The sequence below is a fragment of the Anguilla rostrata genome, chromosome 2 (assembly GCF_018555375.3).
Source record: "Anguilla rostrata isolate EN2019 chromosome 2, ASM1855537v3, whole genome shotgun sequence".
In the NCBI taxonomy this organism is placed as follows: domain Eukaryota; kingdom Metazoa; phylum Chordata; class Actinopteri; order Anguilliformes; family Anguillidae; genus Anguilla; species Anguilla rostrata.
Genome location: NC_057934.1, coordinates 68,797,854 through 68,817,353, shown reverse-complemented (window position 1 = coordinate 68,817,353; position 19,500 = coordinate 68,797,854). Strand labels below are relative to the sequence as shown.

At 47.3% G+C, this 19,500-nt stretch overlaps 1 protein-coding gene across 2 annotated transcripts in view; it reads right to left on the bottom strand.

Annotated features, from left to right (window-relative positions):
* smurf2 (SMAD specific E3 ubiquitin protein ligase 2) overlaps positions 1-18,749 on the bottom strand; it is a 75,494-nt gene extending 56,745 nt beyond the window's left edge. For both annotated transcript variants that reach the window (XM_064324275.1, XM_064324276.1), the window contains exon 1: positions 18,203-18,749. In XM_064324275.1, the coding sequence (XP_064180345.1) occupies positions 18,203-18,254 (52 nt within the window). In that variant the 5' untranslated portion in view covers positions 18,255-18,749. The remainder of the gene's footprint in view (positions 1-18,202) is intronic.
* Between the last annotated feature and the right edge of the window lie 751 nt (positions 18,750-19,500).

The window sequence follows — 19,500 nt, the reverse complement described above, 5'->3', positions numbered from 1 at the left end:
ACTCACTCGCTCGCTCTCTCTCTCACACACACACACACACTCTCTCGCCTCTTCTTCTCTCCAACACACACCCCTCTCTCTCACACACACACACACTCACCGCTCGCCCTCTCTCCACACACACACACACTCACTCGCTCGCTCGCTCTCTCTCACACACACACTACACTCGCTCGCTCTCTCTTCACCACACACACACCACTCGCTCGCTGCTCTCTCTCTCCACACACAACCACCTCTCTCTCTCACACACACACACACTCACTCGCTCGCTCGCTCTCTCTCTCACACACACACACACACACACTCTCTCTCTCTCTCTCTCTCAACACAATCAAAGCAACTTGCATTTATTCAACTGACCAATTAAATCACCTACACAAAAAAAAACCACGCACACACCGTGTCCCCCCCACACTTCTGAACTACTGAAAACGGCACCTTGTGTCCAACACCGCCCCTGAACCCTCACAGTCACAAATAATGTGAGAGGGGAGCAGGATCGCCCCCCTCTCCTCCTCACAGGACCTCACTGCGCCAGAGCGCCTCTCCAGAGCGGATTCACTGGGAGCACGGCCTCATTCAGCCTCTACACCCCCCCCCCCCCACGCAACAAAGGGCCCTGCTGTCCACACAAGGCCGAGCCTGTCTTCCGCAGGCCAGGATGTGCAGTGTGGGGGGGTGGGGGCGGGGGGTGGTGGAGGGGGGTGGTGAGGAGAATAAATATTCAGTGGCCGCTCGCAGGGCAACGTTCAGTATTCATGTGGACACCGGGCTCCATGGTAACGGTTGGGGTCAGACCATTTTACATCCCCCCCCCGCGCTTCCTGGACTTGGTACGTGCCCGTGCCTGTGCACGTGTCAGCCTGTGTTACGGAGCTGGCCCTTCCTCATATCTACCAGCAGGGAGGGGACCCGCAGGGAGGGGGACCCGCAAACAGCGCGATCGCAATTTGAGGCCCCGCCAACTCGTCAGACGGCGAGGCTGTTTGCTCTAAGCCGCGTGTGACACGGCAGTGACAGACTACACACTTCCGATGCCGTTAAACCAAGACCGTGTTGCACTTTAAAAAAAACACGTTTCAAATTCAACTAACGTCTCCCCGCGAGCTAGTCTGTTTTTTGTTTTGTGTTTTCCTTTTTTATAATTTTTTTTATTAACGTACGCCACTCAAACTAGACGTTCCGCAGACTAACACGTTTTTCATAATTTCAAATACCGCGCAGCGCGTTGCATCGCTGGAGCGTCAGGCACAGACGTTAGAATCTGGAACACGCAGACACCCCCTACGCGTTAGGGCCAGCCCCTGCCCCCCAACCCCCATGTTCATTTGCACACGTGCGAAAGATGGGAACCGGACGGGGACAGTAATATATCAAGAGGCAACCTGCCACGCGAGAAAAGGAAGACGACTTTCACGCCTGGAACAATTCTGAAGAAGCGGCACAAAATGTTATTTTTGGGGCGCAGCCTTCTTCCCTATCGATAATTACGTGCATTTTTGGGAGCTGTACTCACTTCCAAATTTTGGCATGTCAAAATATCTGAACGTCAAAAACAATTTAAAATGCCGTGATGGTAAAATGCACTGACCATTTTTTAATTCAAGGTTAGATATTTAAAAAAAAATGTAATCCTAATTATGCTCAAATTCACACCAATGGACCACAGGTGTGAATTTTTACTGTTCGTGCCAAGATCTTGGCACGTAGATCTTTCTTGATGTGATGCATTAATATTTAGTCATAACACACCAGGCCAACTGTGAAACATCTCCCCTTTTTTCTAGTACATATTAGAAGTTGTATTGCATCTCTGTAAAAAAGCACAGCAGTGATGTTTTTTAATTTTTAAAATTTTTTAAAAAAAAGAACCCACCAGTGAAGAACGGAGACACAGAGAGGCGCTTCATACATCGACTCATGAGGAGGGTTTCACTTGGTTTTGTTCAGAGACAGGAGGGCCTTCAATCACTGCAGAGGCTTCCACACACACACACACACGCACACGCACACGCACACGCACACACGCACACACACACACGCACACGCACACACGCACACGCGCACACGCGCACACGCGCACACGCGCACACGTCTGAAACGGCCAACCCATATGAGACACTTTAAGGTGGTGTCAATGTGAGCCAAAATGGTTTATTATTTTGTGTGATAATGTAGTTAACGTTCTCCAAAAAGCACTCATACTCATTCACATTCAACCAAGAGCGGAAATGAAATATGCAAAGGAACCAAAAGAGGCAAGGTTCCCTTTCTCCTGTTTTACAAAACAGCGAGCCTGTTACTTTATCATTTCACAAATCTTGGCAAACAAGAGAATGTTCTCATAGTATCCCAATTTTCTTTTCACAGCATATTATAGCAGACGTCCACCGTAGATATAGGTAAAACACTACATTTTCTGACTTGCTGCTAAGGTTAAGCTGCAGCTGGCAGGCTGCACAAGCACTGGTGAATGAACAAGTCCAGTGAGTTTCACCTCCTGGAGCTGCAAAAAAATCAAACCATCACTACTGCCACTGCAAATAACCTGGTGCATCAAAATACATTTCTCAGAATTCGTCTCGGAGTTACCTTGAAAACCTTGCTAAGAAACGGAATACGTCATCCTACCTTGTCTGCACTAAACAGACAAACAACAGATATGATTACTCCCGCTTTGTTTGAGAATAGCCACCACATCTCGCACCTCACTAGCTATTACAGGATTATAACAGCAATACAGTCGGTGGGGAACCATGGAAACAAAAGCAGTCTCAACAGTACTCTTTTTATGAAATTGTGAAACTTAGAATCAATACATGAGGGGAAGGAAAAGACATAACCGAAGGCAAGCCGTGCATTAAATGAGCAACGAACAACGACGAACGATGCAAATAACTGCCAATTTTGAAAGTCGCTAGCCCGAAGCGCGCTTTCGTTTCCCCCCCCGGAGCAGAAGGGGCTAACGCGCCGTAGCGCGCGGCAGCCGCTGCACCTCAGACACCGCGCGCACGGGCGGGCCAATCAGGCCCCGGAGATCACGCGGCCGTTAAGAGACGTCCGCGTTCGCCTCCTGCGGCCGATTGGCTGGAGAGCCTCCGGCGATCGCCCCGGCAACGGCCCCGGCGTCGGAGCTGATGCCGACCGAGCCGGCGTGCCGCCGCCCGCTAACGCTACAAAACACCCGGAATGTCACGGCGTTCCCGCTGCAGCCAAAATGGACTGCATTTATATAGCGCTTTTATCCAAAGCGCTTTACAATTGATGCCTCTCATTCGCCAGAGTAGTTAGGGGTTAGGGATTAGGGGTTAGGTGTCTTGCTCAAGGACACTTCGACATGCCCAGGGCGGGGTTTGAACCGGCAACCCTCCGACTGCCAGACAATCGCTCTTACCTCCTGAGCTACGTCGCCCCCAAAACTGGGCCAATGTGATACCTTGTCTGGAAAATAAATATCACACCGCGCTGTTGGGATGGGGGTGGGGGTGGGGGTGGGGGTGGGGGGGGGCGGGGGCGGGGAGACAGGGGCGGACGGGCTGACAGGCCCAGCAAGCAGACAATAGCGGCAGTGTACTGGGCCGAGCGGCAGACCTGAATGGGGGTGCGGTGGATTTAGGGGGTGAGGAAAAGGGGGGGGGGGGGTAGCCGAATTCCAGGAGGAGACGGGCGTTGACGGAAGGAGCCCCGTGCAGGAGGGAGGAATATTTCCCTCGCACGTTTTCCGCTCCCTTTCTGCTCCGCGCCATTTTCTATCGCTTGTGTGCGACGAGCGCCCGGCTTCCTGGTCCCAGACGCGGAAAAACACGATCCATCATGGGCTCTCAGACTCGGCCAAAATTCTGCTCACGAAAAAAAAACACACCGACCTGTTCCACACTTTCTGTCTGCGGGGCGGGCGAAGAACCGGGATTTTATTAACAATACTTCCTCCAATCATACTACAGACGGCTCAAATAACCACGAAAAAGGAAAGGGGTAATCATCCGGGGATCGTGTTACCGGCCCGCAAGCTGAACTGAACGCTGTAAGACTGTACACTCAACCTCACGCTGAGGGGCTGTAGCCTGTGGCATAAAGGTGGTGTGACAGGGAAATCTCAGGGGTCGACCGAAGGCAAAACTAGCCGTTAGAGAGCTAATTTTGCAGCTAGCTCGCTCAGCCAAGTCCTAGCCAGTCCCATGCAAGTACGCCGTCCTAGGCACCTGCACCGTCGAACGCGTCAGCCAGAATAAACGCAGAACTGTATTACAACCTGTCTTTAAATTTTATCTGAAGTCTGGCTCGCTTTGCGTCTCCAGAATGTATAAATATGAGCCGAGCACAAAGACGAGAGCGGACTCCAAAACACACACGTTATGTAATTACGACACGATTCCTTCCAGTCTTTTTCAGGACAAAATGCAGCGCAGCGTGCGACCGTAAATACCTCGGCCCGAACGAGTTTCCTTTTTAATCTGCGGTTTCATAACACTAATATCACAAAGATCCCTGCGCCTTGTCTAGACATATTTTAACATCTGGCCTGGGTTTCTGAAGAACCCCCCCCCCACACACACACACACACACACACACAGTCTGCGCACAGCCTATATGAATCATCAAAACACAAGTGACTGTTTAAATCGCCGGTCCCAGACCGAGGAGGCAGTTTGATGATCGGTTTCCACACAGTCAGCCGCACACTACCCAGCAAACAGGTAGTCGGAACAACAGCGGGGCCCAAACACGCTACAGGAGCGCAAAAAGAACAAAACCAGACGCTCGGAAATTAATCTTCTAATTCACAAGAAATGTAAATCACTCCTACTTAGTTTAAAAAAAACAACAACAAAAAAAACATTAAGTTAAGCGTGCGCACCAGAACCTGAGAGAGAAAAGGACAGCTTGTTTATAAAACCCCTCAGAGAAAAAGACAGTTCCTTTATATCTCATAACCCTCCAGAGCAAATTCTGTTTTACCTACGCAGGCATTTTTCAAAAATACAACTCAACATTTTTTTTTCCGGTTCACTTGTCTGAATTTTTTTTTTGAAATTGTACTGAAATTTGTATTTAGTCCTAAAAGCCTTCGAGAGACTACCCCCCTCCCTCGCTCCCTCGCTCACTCGCACACATTCATGCACGTACTTCACTTCAGAGGGGGGCCAAGGCCCATTTCCGAAATGAGAATAGCACCTAGCAAACCTGGCAGAGACGGGGTCTGCGTAAGCAACATGCTTTTATTTCTTAAGAGCGGGTGATAAGAGTGCACTGTGGGGGGTGAAGGGGGGGGGGGTTTGGAGGATAAGGAAAGAATGAAATGAAAGTGCATTTACTTACGAATTCCTTGCAAATTAAATGATAAAGAATAGAAGAGAGCAGGGAGAGAGGCAGCGAGTACCCCCCCCTCCAGCCCTCCCGCCCCCCGGCCTGCCCGCCCCCCAGCCTGCCCGCTCGAAGCACAGGCTCTCTGCGCTATGCACCAATCCCCTCTGGAGGAAGCCCGAGCACACGACCACCTTCAAGGGAAAGCGCCGTTTGAAGCTGACGTGTAGAACGCCGCTCCTGGTCGGCAGGGAAACGGCCGGACCCCCAGCGGCCGGGTCGCAGACGAGACGGACGGACGGACGGACCGCACCACACTGCCACCTGTCGCCCGTGGCCGTAACGCTTGGCATGACCAAAACACCGCCTCGGAAATTGGGTGAGGGGGTCGGGGTCTCCCCGGCTGAACTCGCACTGATCTGAGTCAGCAACAAAGCCTGCACAGTTTGATATCTCGACGCTGTGCACAGCACTGCAGGGAGTTTGATATCCCGAAGCTGTGCACAGCACTGCAAGGAGTTTGATATCCCCAAGCTGTGCACAGCACTGCAGGGAGTTTGATATCCCGAAGCTGTGCACAGCACTGCAAGGAGCTTGATATCCCGAAGCTGTGCACAGCACTGCAGGGAGTTTGATATCCCGAAGCTGTGCACAGCACTGCCAGGAGTTTGATATCCCGAAGCTGTGCACAGCACTGCAAGGAGTTTGATATCCCAAAGCTGTGCACAGCACTGCAGGGAGTTTGATATCCCGAAGCTGTGCACAGCACTGCAAGTAGTTTGATATCCTGAAGCTGTGCACAGCACTGCAAGGAGTTTGATATCCCAAAGCCTGCACAGCACTGCAAGGAGTTTGATATCCCAAAGCTGCCAGGGGCACTAGAGCCGCTCCCTCACTGTGGTTGAGTAACTTCACGCAGGGGCAGGAAAAAGGACTGACTTCATTAACCCCGTCCAAGGGCACCCACCACCTGCCAGCAACAACAACACAGAAAAAATAAAAATAAAAATAAACAGCTGGAAAAGACCGCCATGTTAAAACAGACACCGAAAAGGGCACGTCATCCAAAAAAGAAAAATCAATTCACCCGAAAACGCGCCGTGAATCACAACAAAAAAAAAGAAAAGAAAAAAAAACCATGAATGGCGGATGGCGGGCCCCATTGATGATGTCAGCGAGCGGGCGAAGAGGCGGCAGAACATATGGCCGGGCCTTTTGTTAGCTTTCGCTGAAGGGGGCCCAGACACCCGTCACATGGCGAGGTCAGACTAAACAAGAGCGCTGCTGAGGAGGTCTGGATCAGCCCGGGAGCACCTGGCTGGAACGCTGATCTCGCCACGTCACCAACTCATCACACCGGCAAAGGGCTACAGGTAATAAGGCCATCCATTGTACAAAAAAACCAACTACACACAGAGACACACAAACTGCCCTTCAAAATAAAAGTTTTTTTTCCCCCCCCAACATTTCATCATCTTGTTTCCATTCGCTTGACTCTCATTCCATCTCTCACACAGTTACACATTTTTTTCCGTAGCATGTTCTACGACTTCTTAAAGCTCGGCTCATTTCAAACCGTTTCTTCCCCAAACGCGTTGCGATTCAACTTACAATTTTGGCTAATTTGTTTCTTCCTTTAAACACCGTTCAAGTAAAATATTGAGCTTGACGCCGTTTCGTATGATGTCACGAGCGGTTGGCGTTAATAAGGGCTTCTGCAAACCGCCTTAAACTGCCTACGAAATAATTCCTAGACAAAACAGACCCAAACTGCAGTGAAAAAGAACATTTACTGAAGAGGAAACCAGCACATCCCTGTAGTACCATAACCCCTGGGCACCCAAATTAAGCATGGTAATGGTGAGCTACCAGCCGGACGATTTTGACATTCAGTCTGGCATTAAATGTGTCAGGAAGGCCACTGAGAATGTATCCGATAATTTAAATAGCTTTAAAGCAGTATTGCTGAAAAATTTAAAGTCTTGCTTAAAATCTTTCGAAGCGCAGTTCGTTTTAATAACATCATTTTAGAAGTTTACAACTACTCGCGCCAGCATTACGTAAGTGCGTTCGTCTGCACAAGCGTTCCGAACACAGACACATGGCAGGCTCACTGTGAAATCGCTGGAACTACAGCCAGTACAAATTATTCAGTGGGGTAATAACAGGGCTCCACGAGCATTAGCTCAAACATAAAAAGAAAGAGTATTAAAGATGTCCATCAGTGCACTGGCAGATATAAGCAAATGGCCTGGACTACAGGACAGAAGCGTGCGCAGCTCCACAGACAGGCAGACACCTTCACCGGCCAGTCCCAGACTAAAACTCAATTTCCCAGCCATGAACCAGTTCTGCCAGGCCAATCTGAGGAAAGAAGCCTTAAGAGCTTAACTACACGGAGGCCGCAGGAGGGGAGTGTTCCTCCATGCTGGTGGAGATGAGCGATTCACGTTGTGACATTGCAGGTGAAAACGCCTCTCTGTCTCTGTCTCTGTCTCTGTCTCTGTCTCTGTCTCTGTCTCTGTCTCTGTCTCTGTCTCTGTCTCTGTCTCTGTCTCTGTCTCTGTCTCTGTCCTCTGCTCTCTGTCTCTCTGTCTCTCTGTCTCTTCTCTGTTCTCTGTCTCTCTCTCTGTCTCTGCTCTCTCGTCTGCTCTCTCTCGTCTCATCTGGTCAGCTGCAGTCGTGTGTTTGTTTGGTGGAAGGCATGCTGCAGCTCTTTCAGACAGACCTGCAGGCAGAACAGGTGCATCCCCCCCCACCCCCCACCCCCTTGGCAAGCTCTGTCTCCCCCCCCGTGCACAAAAATTAATTTGGCGACTCCCCACTGAGGAAGCGTCAGGGGGACGAGCGTGGCTGTCTCCAGATGCAAGCTCCTCCCCCGATGCCCTGACCTTCACCCTTCACCCCAAGGCGGCACTCTAAACCCCAATAAGCGGATGGGGGAAAAACATAACCGTGCGGTAAAAGGTGAGAAAAAAAACAAAAACAGAAAGCAGAGCAAAAAGAGCAGCGGTTTCAACTTCACTCAGGACACAGGAGGAGCATCAACTCCACGCAAACGCATGCCTGTCTACGGCTGACGCTCAGCTCAGCGAGCAACAGAGAGTCTTTTTCACTTCCAGGCACTGAAATTTAAATTTACGTATTTTCCTGACTGCTCCCAAAGTGGGTCGCCCTGCCCTCCACTTTGCATGGGAATGTCCCAAACAGGCCCGTCCTGGTGGGTCCCGGGGGGGGTCACCGTTCACGGTGCAATACGGAAACGGCTGGCATCTATCAAAGGCACACTGTGGCCATTATGCTTGATAGATTTATGGAAAATATTTAACGCGCAGACGATGGGACACGCCCACCAGCTGAGCTGGAGAGTATTCCCAACGTGAGGTCGAGCACGTTTGTGCAGCAGAACGGATGTGATCAGATGTGATGCGTCTCTCCCTTTCACATCACAGCTGTCGCTAAGACTGCAAGCTGTTTCGTAGGTGACTTAGGTGCATTAACTGTCTTAACTACTGCTTGTATTTTTTCCATAGACTGCGTTGTTGCTGTTCTCGTTGTTAGTGTTAATCCGTTTAACCTTCAGGGTCCAAGTTGAACTATGCGGTTGTTCCCTGCACTTGGACCGGTACTTCTCTCTAGGGGTTTCGTCATACTTGTTCCTGGTTATGGTTATACACTTTGTGGTACGTCGCTCTGGATAAGAGCGTCTGCCAAATGCCTGTAATGTAATGTAATGCTAAGCGCAAAGGTTAGTGGATGTGACGGAGATTGCATCACATCCACTTTCGGCGTATAAAATCACACACGCTCACTGAGGCGCACTCGGGGGGCACTTGATCTGCGTAGATCTGAGGCCCTTCCACGTCTGGCAGCTTCAGCGACAAAACCGCACATCATCAAAACAGCGCAGAACTGCGTAGCGGCAAGAACGAGCAGACGACAGCGCGAGAACAGGCCACACCACAACCGGAGCGGGCGGGGGCAGCAGGGTTCAGAAACGAAGTCTGTTTATCACCGAGCGAGAGAAAAAAAAAAGAAAAGATAGAGACGGCAGTAAGAATGCACCGTACCTGTGAAACCACACGTTTGCACAAGGTTTTGTTTTGGTTTCTACATGACTGCCACCCGCCGCTCCACCGCAAGTGAGCCTGGCTGAGCGCTGGCTGAGCGCTGGCTGAGCGCTGGCTGAGCGCTGGCTGATCTGGAGCTGGCTGCGAGGCGTCGCTGCACAAGCCTTGGAGCTCACCGATAAGAGCTGAACAAACACTGCAAATATGATCGCATGAAGTGATGGAGCTGTTTCAATTCTTTGAGAGTCTTCCATAAAGCGGGGAAAGAAGTTTACAAATGAGGCGCGCGCGGACACACACACTCACACTCACACACACTCACACTCACACACGCACACACGCACGCACGCACGCACACACGCACGCACGCACGCACACACGCACGCACACACACACACACGCACAATTGCTCTCTTATTTTCAGCGAAATATGGAATGCACGTGCGTCCGAGAGCAATTTCCTCAATTTGGGAGCGAGAGCCCACAAGCCTCCAAATTTAGCTCGCCATCGCGTGCTCCACCAGGCATCCTGTGGAAGTCGACGTCCCTCGCGAAAGGCACGGTCTATTTTCTGACCGAGCTCGACGGCGAAAGATAAAAAAGCTCGCTCGCTTTTCCCCTGAATGCGCAGCCTGTCCCACATCTCGCGGCTGACATGTCGGCGCTTTCCTGAACTTGAGCGCTTTAAGGTTTTTATCTCCGTCGCCAGCTTCCTGTCTTCCCGGGGACCGGCGACACTGAGTGCCGGTGCTTCAATAGGCCAGCTTCACAACCCCGGCTGCGGTCTCATCCTGGACCAGGCTGGAGCCCTTTGAATATGAGCGACTCTCCACGTGCACTCAGACACAAGTCTAATGCATCTTATCCCCCCGGCTGATATTGGCGACGCAATAATAATTTGTTATGGTTAAAAAAAAATGTCCATACATGCAACTCAATACAATTCGCATGTAAATACTGGCAAATTTCCTACGTAAACCCACAACTAGTACACTCCTCCTTTGAAGAAGGGAACATCAAATGAGATCCCTGGTAAATGGTAAATGAATGATTTATATAGCGTTTATCCAAAGCCTTACAAATTGATGCTCTCATTCCGAGCAGTTGGTTAGGTTAGGTGTCTTGTCAAGACACTTCAGAATCCCAGGGGTTTGAACCAGACAACCCTCCTATCTGCCAGGGACAAACGGTCTACCTCCTGAGCAGTCGCTGTACGAGATGCCTCTCCGTGCACTGCTGAACCGCGCTGAAACACCCGTGAGATTTCAGCTGGAGTAACCCGCCACCTTACACGACCTGTGGCCCTCGGGCTGGAACAGGAAGTAGAAATTTCACCATGAGGCTAGGAAAAAAAAAAACAAACTGGCGTGCTATGCCAACTGTCTGGGAGTTCAGATCCTCCTTCGGCTTAAAGGGCAGGAGTGACAGTTCGACGGAGGACGGAGTGTGGCACAGTGGGTAAGGAACTGGCTTGTAACCGAAAGGTCACAGGTTCGATTCCCGGGTAAGGACACTGCCGTGGTACCCTTGAGCAAGGTACTTAACCTGCATTGCTTCAGTATATATCCAGCTGTAAATGGATACAATGTAAAATGCGGTGTAAAAGTTGTGTAAGTCGCTCTGGATAAGAGCGTCTGCTAAATGCCTGTAATGTAATGTAATGTTTAGCCACCAAGCTCCGACAGAGGGTTTGAAGCACGATACCATGGCCGCACGGCAATTGCCTGTTTGCCAGGAAAAGAGCTCTCAGCTTTGGCAACCGTGTGAGCTTCACCTCTGGTTTCCCCCCCGCTGTGGCCATTAGCACACAGAAAACACGTAAAAACAAGAGAATCACCAAAAAAACCACACATTCCTGTGCCCATCCGCACAGAATGAAGTACTGACTTTGAGGCTGAGGTGAGGGGTCTAGTTCTCAAGAGCAGTGGACTGGGCACTGGGAATGGATGAAACCGGTGAGACAGCCAGGCACCATCCCAGCCAGCCATTTTGTCCACGCGCATCCGGTAAAGCAGGGAGGGACCGTATGGTTTTCCATCGACCTGCTTTGTTCCCCACGTACCGCTCATCCACTGAATAACAACAACCAGCACCCGAGCGCCTCTCAGCTTGGCTTCTGACACAAACTGAGGGTGACCCGAGCAAGGAAAGACTCAGGGAGCAAATCAGTTAACAAAGACTATCTGCTCTTATCAATTCTTTATCCTTGGTGTGGTGCCGGCCAGTTTATCACCACGTACAGCTACGTGTGTGAAATGGGAAAAAGCCAAGCAGTTTTATAAAAAATAAATAAATAATAAAAACCTGTTACAATACACAGAGGCTAATATCAGACACCTGAGGAATTCAGACTAACCATTGCCCCTCATTACTCCTTGGGGAAAAAGGGAAATAATGAACCGCACACTTCCACATTATGTCTCGGCACAGTCTGGAGAGGCTACAGGATCCTTCTGGCTTCTCCACGTCTGGAGCGGTGGCAGGTCAGCGGGCGGCTCTTCTGCTGAACGTGTGCTTGGGAGGGACTGCACGGCTGAACCCCGACAGTGCATTGAAACGGCCCGAGACAGCAACGGTCAGGGCAGGCCACAGCCTAGCACGGCCTACCTCCGAGCTGCACAGCCTACCGCTGAGGCGCACAGCCTACAGCCGAGCAGCACAGCCTACCTCGAGCCGCACAGCCTACCTCCGAGCCACACAGCCCACCTCCGAGCAGCACAGCCTAGCCCCGAGCCACCCACCCACCCTGCGCCGCGCAGCTAGTCCACAGCCACGCACACAGAAAGAAACGCCTCGGCCAACCCACACTAAAGCTTTACGCAGGTCGCACTGGCTTTCACCTTACGCCCTCTCCAAAAAAACGCACAGCACACTGGCTGGTGGGACTTGTCTGCGAGACGTCTTCTGCCAGCAGCATTTTCTCTCAGATTCAACACATTCTTTAACTTTGGTTTTGATCATTGCCTTGCCAAGCAATAAACAAAAACTAAAAAGAATCAGCAAAAAAAAGAGCAACAACGCACTGTCCTTTTCTTATTTTTAGTGACCATAAAAAAAGCTGACCCAAGGGATGTGTCATGCACAAACTGGGACCTCTTCACCCCGAGGAAACCACGAGAAGTATCAAATATTGTCACAGCAACACATGCAACCAATTGCATTTTATGTTGTGGAGACAGTTCAGCACATCCCCATTTAACCCACAAGGAAACCAACGTACAGCAACTGAAATATCGCTTCAAAGTACTGAACAACTGAAAGCTTAAAAAAAACACAGCGTGTTGGGAAAATGAAAACTTTAAGGATGAAAAATGATGCTAAAGAAAGCTCGCAAAGAGTGTCTCTGGCATGTGAAGTCATAAATACGCAATAACGTTAAAGGAAGACAGAATGAAAGTGGCTGGCCTGCTCTTCGAAATGCTCCACAAATAACACTCATTTACTTGTGGCATCTGTAAAAAAAAAAATTTAAAAAGAAAAAAGGTAAGCGAACAAACATTTTGTATTTGTCATCAAGCCGCGCATCAAAATGAGTATTGTCCGTACTGGCGCCGTTACACGCCGTAGACAGGCACAGTCATTCTAACCACGGGAGGGGCGCCTCTCCAGGAAATGGTCACACGTTCTCGGGGGCAGAGCGACTGCCAATGACGACCTCTTGGGACAGACGGCGGGTCAACAGGCAGAAACCTTTTAACGAGGAGGTGAAGACACTGTATGACCCGAGCCAAGCCTATAGCCGGCACGGAGCAGCTACATACTGTACTGCAGGAAGAGGCTATCCCATTCCAGCAAGGTCAGAGGGTTAACTTCAGTTCAAATAGCAACAGACAGGCATATAAATACTTCAAAAAGGAGTGCACACTTGAGCGCAGACAGCGACAGACAGACAGACAGACCGGCAGGGACTGTCTAAAAGATCATAGCTCATTTTGAGCATCAAGCTACATCAGCAGTACACTGCTAACACAAGGTCTTATTTTGAGCAATGACTTCTCGAACTTCTCACTCAGAAAAAGCCATTAATTTTTCACACCTGTTTTGTTGAGGGGTTAAAAAACAACTGCACAAAAACACTACATTTTTTCAGCACTGCAATGTACAGAAAATGCATGGTCTATATTTGACAGCCCTTTACCCATGATATTAACAAACCCAGACTGTGCACTTCAGAGTATCAATCCAACTGAGCTTTTTCATACAACTGGGGAGAAATAATATAATAAATTTATTTTAAACATGAATAAAAACAGTAAATTTGAAGGTAGACGTTTCTACAATGTAGATTTATTTGCCTGTACCAGCTCAACAAAAACCACTGCTGCTTTTCACTCCACATTTTCCACAGGTTACCCCCACTGCAGACTACACTGTTAGAGGCCTACGCCTCATGCACTGGTGGCTCAGACGCATCCAAAGGGACAGCGGCCAATTAGGAGCTTCCATGCGAGGGTGCCAGCCTATCAGGACTGGCCTATCAGTATTCCATTCTAAACCACTACACAGTGAATCAATGCCTTTAACAGGACAAGAAATGTAGGGGCCACTCTGATGCACCGTTTAGCATCCTTAAACCAATTCGTTCATTGATTATTTTAACAGACCGCCATATATCAATGGTTTGAAGACCCGCCCTCCCAGCCTTCAATAAAAATGTGTTGTTTGGCGATTCTTTATGGAGGTAATAAAGAATAGTATTAGTCCCACAAATCTGACATTACTGACTGATGCTAAAATTTTGCGGAATGATTACTTGAAAGTTAACAAGGGAACGTACTGAAAATAGGTTTAAACAAAACTACTTAAATTATCGAATAATCTAGTGACTCTTACCGTAGCCCCAAACCCCACCCCCACCCACCCCCAACTCATTCCATCAGAAACGGTGCTAGATTAAATATTTAATTTGGCTCTTCCTCGAAGCCAGAAAGGCCTGGAATTTGCTTCGACCTGACCCTGGAGACACATCAAACACGGCGACTGTCATCTCCCTCTCCCAGTCAAAACAATGTTTTCTCAAGTAAACGTTTAAACGTTTGCACTGTAAGAAACTGCAAAAAAAAGCAAACAGAGGGAGGACACAGGACGGCCTGGTCTGCCCACGGCCCCACGTCCACTCGAGCTGGGGCCTGACTGGCAGCTACACAGGGACAGAGCAGCTTTCAGCCTCACGAGAGCCGGTTAGCGATGAACCAAGCTGCCCTGGACGGTTCTTTTCTTTCTCATTGTTCCAGTCAACTCCGGCTTGGTCTAACTGCACAGTCGAGCCACCCGTTAATGAAGCACTGCGTCACAACACGCGGGCTACATACTATTCACAAAATGTCAACGCATCTGTTAGGACACCTCCCAACTCAACCAGAGAGGCGATGGCACTGGGTAAATGAAAGCACAGAGACAGCACCACGAGACAGCGCACTTCACTTCACCAATTCCACCCGCTCCGCCATTTCGACAATATGGCCCAGAACCAGTTCAATCCCCAGGACATCATAAACAAGGGGCTCATTTTCAACTGAATTGTTTTTTTCCCCCCTCCTTTTAATTTGCATACCTTTTTGTCTACTCAGCTGGAAAATGGAAAACCCTGCTTAATTTCTCAGTGGTGTGAATGCTCACTGGGTCCCGCAACCTTTCTGTGCAACCAAGCAATGACATTAAATCCGTCACAAGAGCTGGCACATCCCCATAAATGGGACAGGACTGACCCCAAAGGGCAGTGTGACCCCCCCCCAACAGAGTGGAGTCCCTCACCACAACATGCCAGCGGACCCCACCAGAGGAAGAGAGGCAACACAAAAAAAGAAAATTACCATATAGCCAGATTCCCTTTGAACAAGCTAATCCGCGAAAGTACTGTAGCATGGCCTAAAGGTGCGTTTCCATGGTGCGCGTTTGGAATTCATTTTTGCCCAACAACGGTGGAATAAACACACTCAGGAGGCAACGAAGAGAATTCAATAGCAAGTTCCGACGGAGGATTATTTTCCTACAGCTCACCAGAAACATCCACAATTTCTGCGAGCGAGGCTCGTCGGACACTATAAATGATTCAATAAGAGACAAAACCACGGGCACTGGCTGTCAGTTCTGGAGAAAGCAGACTAGCGGACTTGTCCTCCGATGGGCAGGCAGCCAGCAAAGCTTCTTTCTGCTCTGCAGACCACCAGCTGCAGTTCTAGTGCATGATGCTGAGGAGGCTTCCAGATGACTAATACCCTTCCTCCCTGGCTGTGTAGACAATGTGCTATGTGCCAGCGTGCGATGAATTTGGATGCATTTAGCACTGGCACGGCACCAACTGCATTTCAATCTGTGGGGCACACTGCCACCCCAAAACCTGGTGGCTTTAGCTGGGCGTGCCACCCAGTAAACCGATTCTAATAATGTGATGAATTAAAATCCTCAATTAAAGTTAAAAAATACTTTTTGAAAAATAGGAAGTCACACTTCACTGAAATGTAATAATTTCTTAGCTACATCTGAAGAAAACTGTTTTTTTTTTTTTGCTTGTTTATAACCTTATGCAATACCGCCAATGGCATCAAAATCTACATCATCAAATAACAAACATGAAAATTTGAAGTAGGCTAGTTTTGGAAGCCTGGCTTGCTTTTAATACAAATTGTATCCACAGGTTCTCCACAACACTACATTTCAGTCAGTAATTCAATTAAAATAGTTTCATTGCTTAAATTAACAAATATTTACTAAAAAGGAATGGATAAAGGATTCAAGTCTCTGGTACAGATCCTTTGGTAATTGAGCTCTTAAACATTTTCCATGACCATTGCGAAATTATACATCATTACTTCCTGGTAGCAAGAAATCTAAAACCGGCACATTGCCCTTGTTTCTTGTGTTCACGAAAGACGAAGTCCTGGCTTATCGAGGCACATCTCACACTTTCTAATAGACACCCATCACATGTAAAGATTTTTAAGACAAACAGTTGACAACAATGACAGCTTACGCAAGTTATGACAGCAAAAACTACAGGAGTGTCAACATTCAAGTTTTCCTCGGGGAAAAGAATATTTAGCGTTTGACACCCATAAAAGAAGTCCCGTAACTGCATTTGATATTATTAGATTTATTTCATTTTTTTTTTTTTAATTTTGAGCTAAAAGATTTGAGCAGGATAACATGCCCTGGTGGGATAGACAATAAATCCTTTACACCAAATTAATAAACGGCGAGCAAAACACACCCTGGTAGCTCAGACAGACAGTATTACCCTACCATGACACAAGTACTACTTTTGCCATTAATTTTCCCCGTCAATCACATTAAATACAAATATGTTCACAGATACCATAACTGTGCTACTATAACCACAGACATTCAAGTGGTTCATAACTTGGTAATACGGCCTCTTGTCTTTGATGACATAAAATAAAATGAATGTAATTAAATTGAGGAAATCCATGGCACGTGTGTTTGTGTAATCGTTTAAAAGTTTATTTTAAAAAACTGCACTCTTGCCTTGGTTCGCGTCAATATGCAACGCACCCCTTAATCAATTGGCACTGTCACAATTTAAGCCAACTAAATGAGATGTTGGTGTCGCTTTTTGTTATATTAACAGCTAATCATTCGATTCGACCAAAAAATATTAGAAAGTTAGCTAACTACCAGGCCAAAGTTAGCTAAAAATCGTTGTTTAACCATCTAGCTAAATTCGGAAAATAATTGTGAATGAAAAGCTCAAAGCAAGCCAAAAGATGTGTGAACATAACACCGTTGATTTATAAAGTAAAATGGGGAATTTAGCTATATATTCATCTAATTAATGTTAGATAAGTTAACCAAGTTAGTCCGCTAACTTGTTTAACAAACTTAATCTAACACGCAAAATCAAGCAGCTAACGTTAGCTAGTCGGCTAAATGTTGAGACTCCCTGAACAATACAAAGCCAGTCTTTTATGGCAAGTTAATCGTTGAAAAACAGCACTAGAAGATTTTAGCAGTTAAGCTAGCTAATTCCACATTAGAACAAAACGGCGCAAACGTAATTAATTAAAATAACTAAAACCATACATAACATAAACCATCTCAATTGTTTTTGTGTGGTTATTTAACGTTAGCAACCTAGCTAGTCAGTACACGAAATAGAGTTTATTTTGCTGGCTACGTGCTTTTGTTAACTTGTAACGTTGGTTCACAAGACTAACTAACCGTTTGGAAAGCTAGCTACCGTGCGTACTAACAAACATTAACGTTAGTTCATATCTGGTCCGGTAATACTTTGGCTAACACAAATGTAATGAGAATAAACAGAGAAACTGTTGTGGGCAAGCTAAATAGCTTAGTCGAGTTGGCTTGCGTACGCACGGACTGTTGCTAGCTAGACAACACAAAAATAATAGTAAACGCAGCTAGCAGCTAGCTGCAGCTGATATGTGCACAGTAAAGAGCGACAATGTAGTAAACATAGCTCTAACAGGACAAAATAATGGGAAAAAAAGAAAAAGTTTTCTAACAATTTCTGGTCTAGCTCCGGTCAGACTACGTTCCAGTCAGCAAGCCAGCTGAACTAGCTAGCTACTTATGCATTGGAAAAGGATAAGTGCCCTAGCATTTAGCAAGCCAGTATTACATAGTCTGTGTATTTGAATTTTTACAATCCGGTCAGCTGCGATGTAAACATGCAAAATATCAAGCTATACGTTCTGTAAAACACATGTTCACTGTGCGATAAGTTCACATTACCTTTCGATCTAGATAAAAATAATTTTGCAAAGCCATGCCAGCTTGCTAACAAGCGTTAGCATAGCTAGCACTAGCTACATTTATCTTGCTAATATGGGGTTTTAAATTCTTACCTGTCAAACGCAGTTTCACTGGGCCGTTTCTCCTAACCCCTTGATTAGACATGTCCCCTTGCGTTCCAGCTTGACAAATGTTTTAAAATATTTACAGTATATAGCTATAATATATATATGTAAAAATGCAGTTCTCTATCGCCACTTTCACAGTGAATGGACAATAATGGAGTCACGGCATTGTGGCCCGGATGTGCATAGCACTGCCATTACACCATCTCGCATACGCTCCGAATAAGAAAAATAGTAGCAACCTGGCTTGCTAGCTTTATTTGACCAAAAAATCGTGCATCCGACAACCAAAATCAAGAGGATTTATCGCTTCTGCCTTGAAATCCAGTTTTTTAAATGCCCAGAGGTCTTCTGCATCTTGGCGAAGCGGCTAAAGCGAATTGGTTGGATCTGATTGCAGTGGCATTTTGTTGGTGAGTCCGTGCAAAGTTGACGAGCGTTGGAGCTGAAGCGCTTCCCCGCAGCTCCACCGACTGGACTGTGCTTTCGGATTGCTGTAACCACCACTACCAAGTGGCTCCCTGGTGACATCACCAGACCGAAACAAACAAACCGAAAAGGAATCTCAACTATGAGTAATGTAGGATTGCGATTCAGTATCGAACCAGAAACGAAGTAAACGCACAAGTATCCTTGCATTGTGAAAGGAAAAATACAGATGTGCAGCTTCATTTTAATTACACGTTTTTTTGTGGCTGTCTTAGCTGTATCATGGAACATTCCTCTCTTTTTTTTTTTTAGTTTGTGAACTAACTTTTTTTGACAAGTTTAACACAAATATTAGATTTGGAAACTGACATCTTTTTTTGCACTCCAAATAAACCTCATGTAGTCTTTATGATCTGTAAGATTTGTACATTTTCCCGAAGATTCGACAAGCTGCTGCTGCATCACCTTAAACAGTCCAAGATGGCTAAATATTAGATGGGTTTTTACCGAATTCGAGAACATGGTTGCCACAGTGCACATATTTGGAGAAAAAAAATCGATTTAATACCTGAATTAGTCTACAATTAATGTTATATCTATTTGCGCAGCAATTGAATATCTTTTAAATACACTGCTTTAACTTAAATATTGCTGCTCTTGCTAGTCATGCAAAACTTTGAACTGCTCCTTGCCAGCACAAAGACAGTGGCATAAGGCCCGTTATATCAAAAGGACATTGTTTGATTCTACTCCCATTAAATAGCTCTCCTCTATCACCGGACAAGGCGCACACTGTGATATTTTAAAAAGTGAAGGCATCAAGCTTTTGTAAATCCATAAGGTTTTTATTCCTTTTA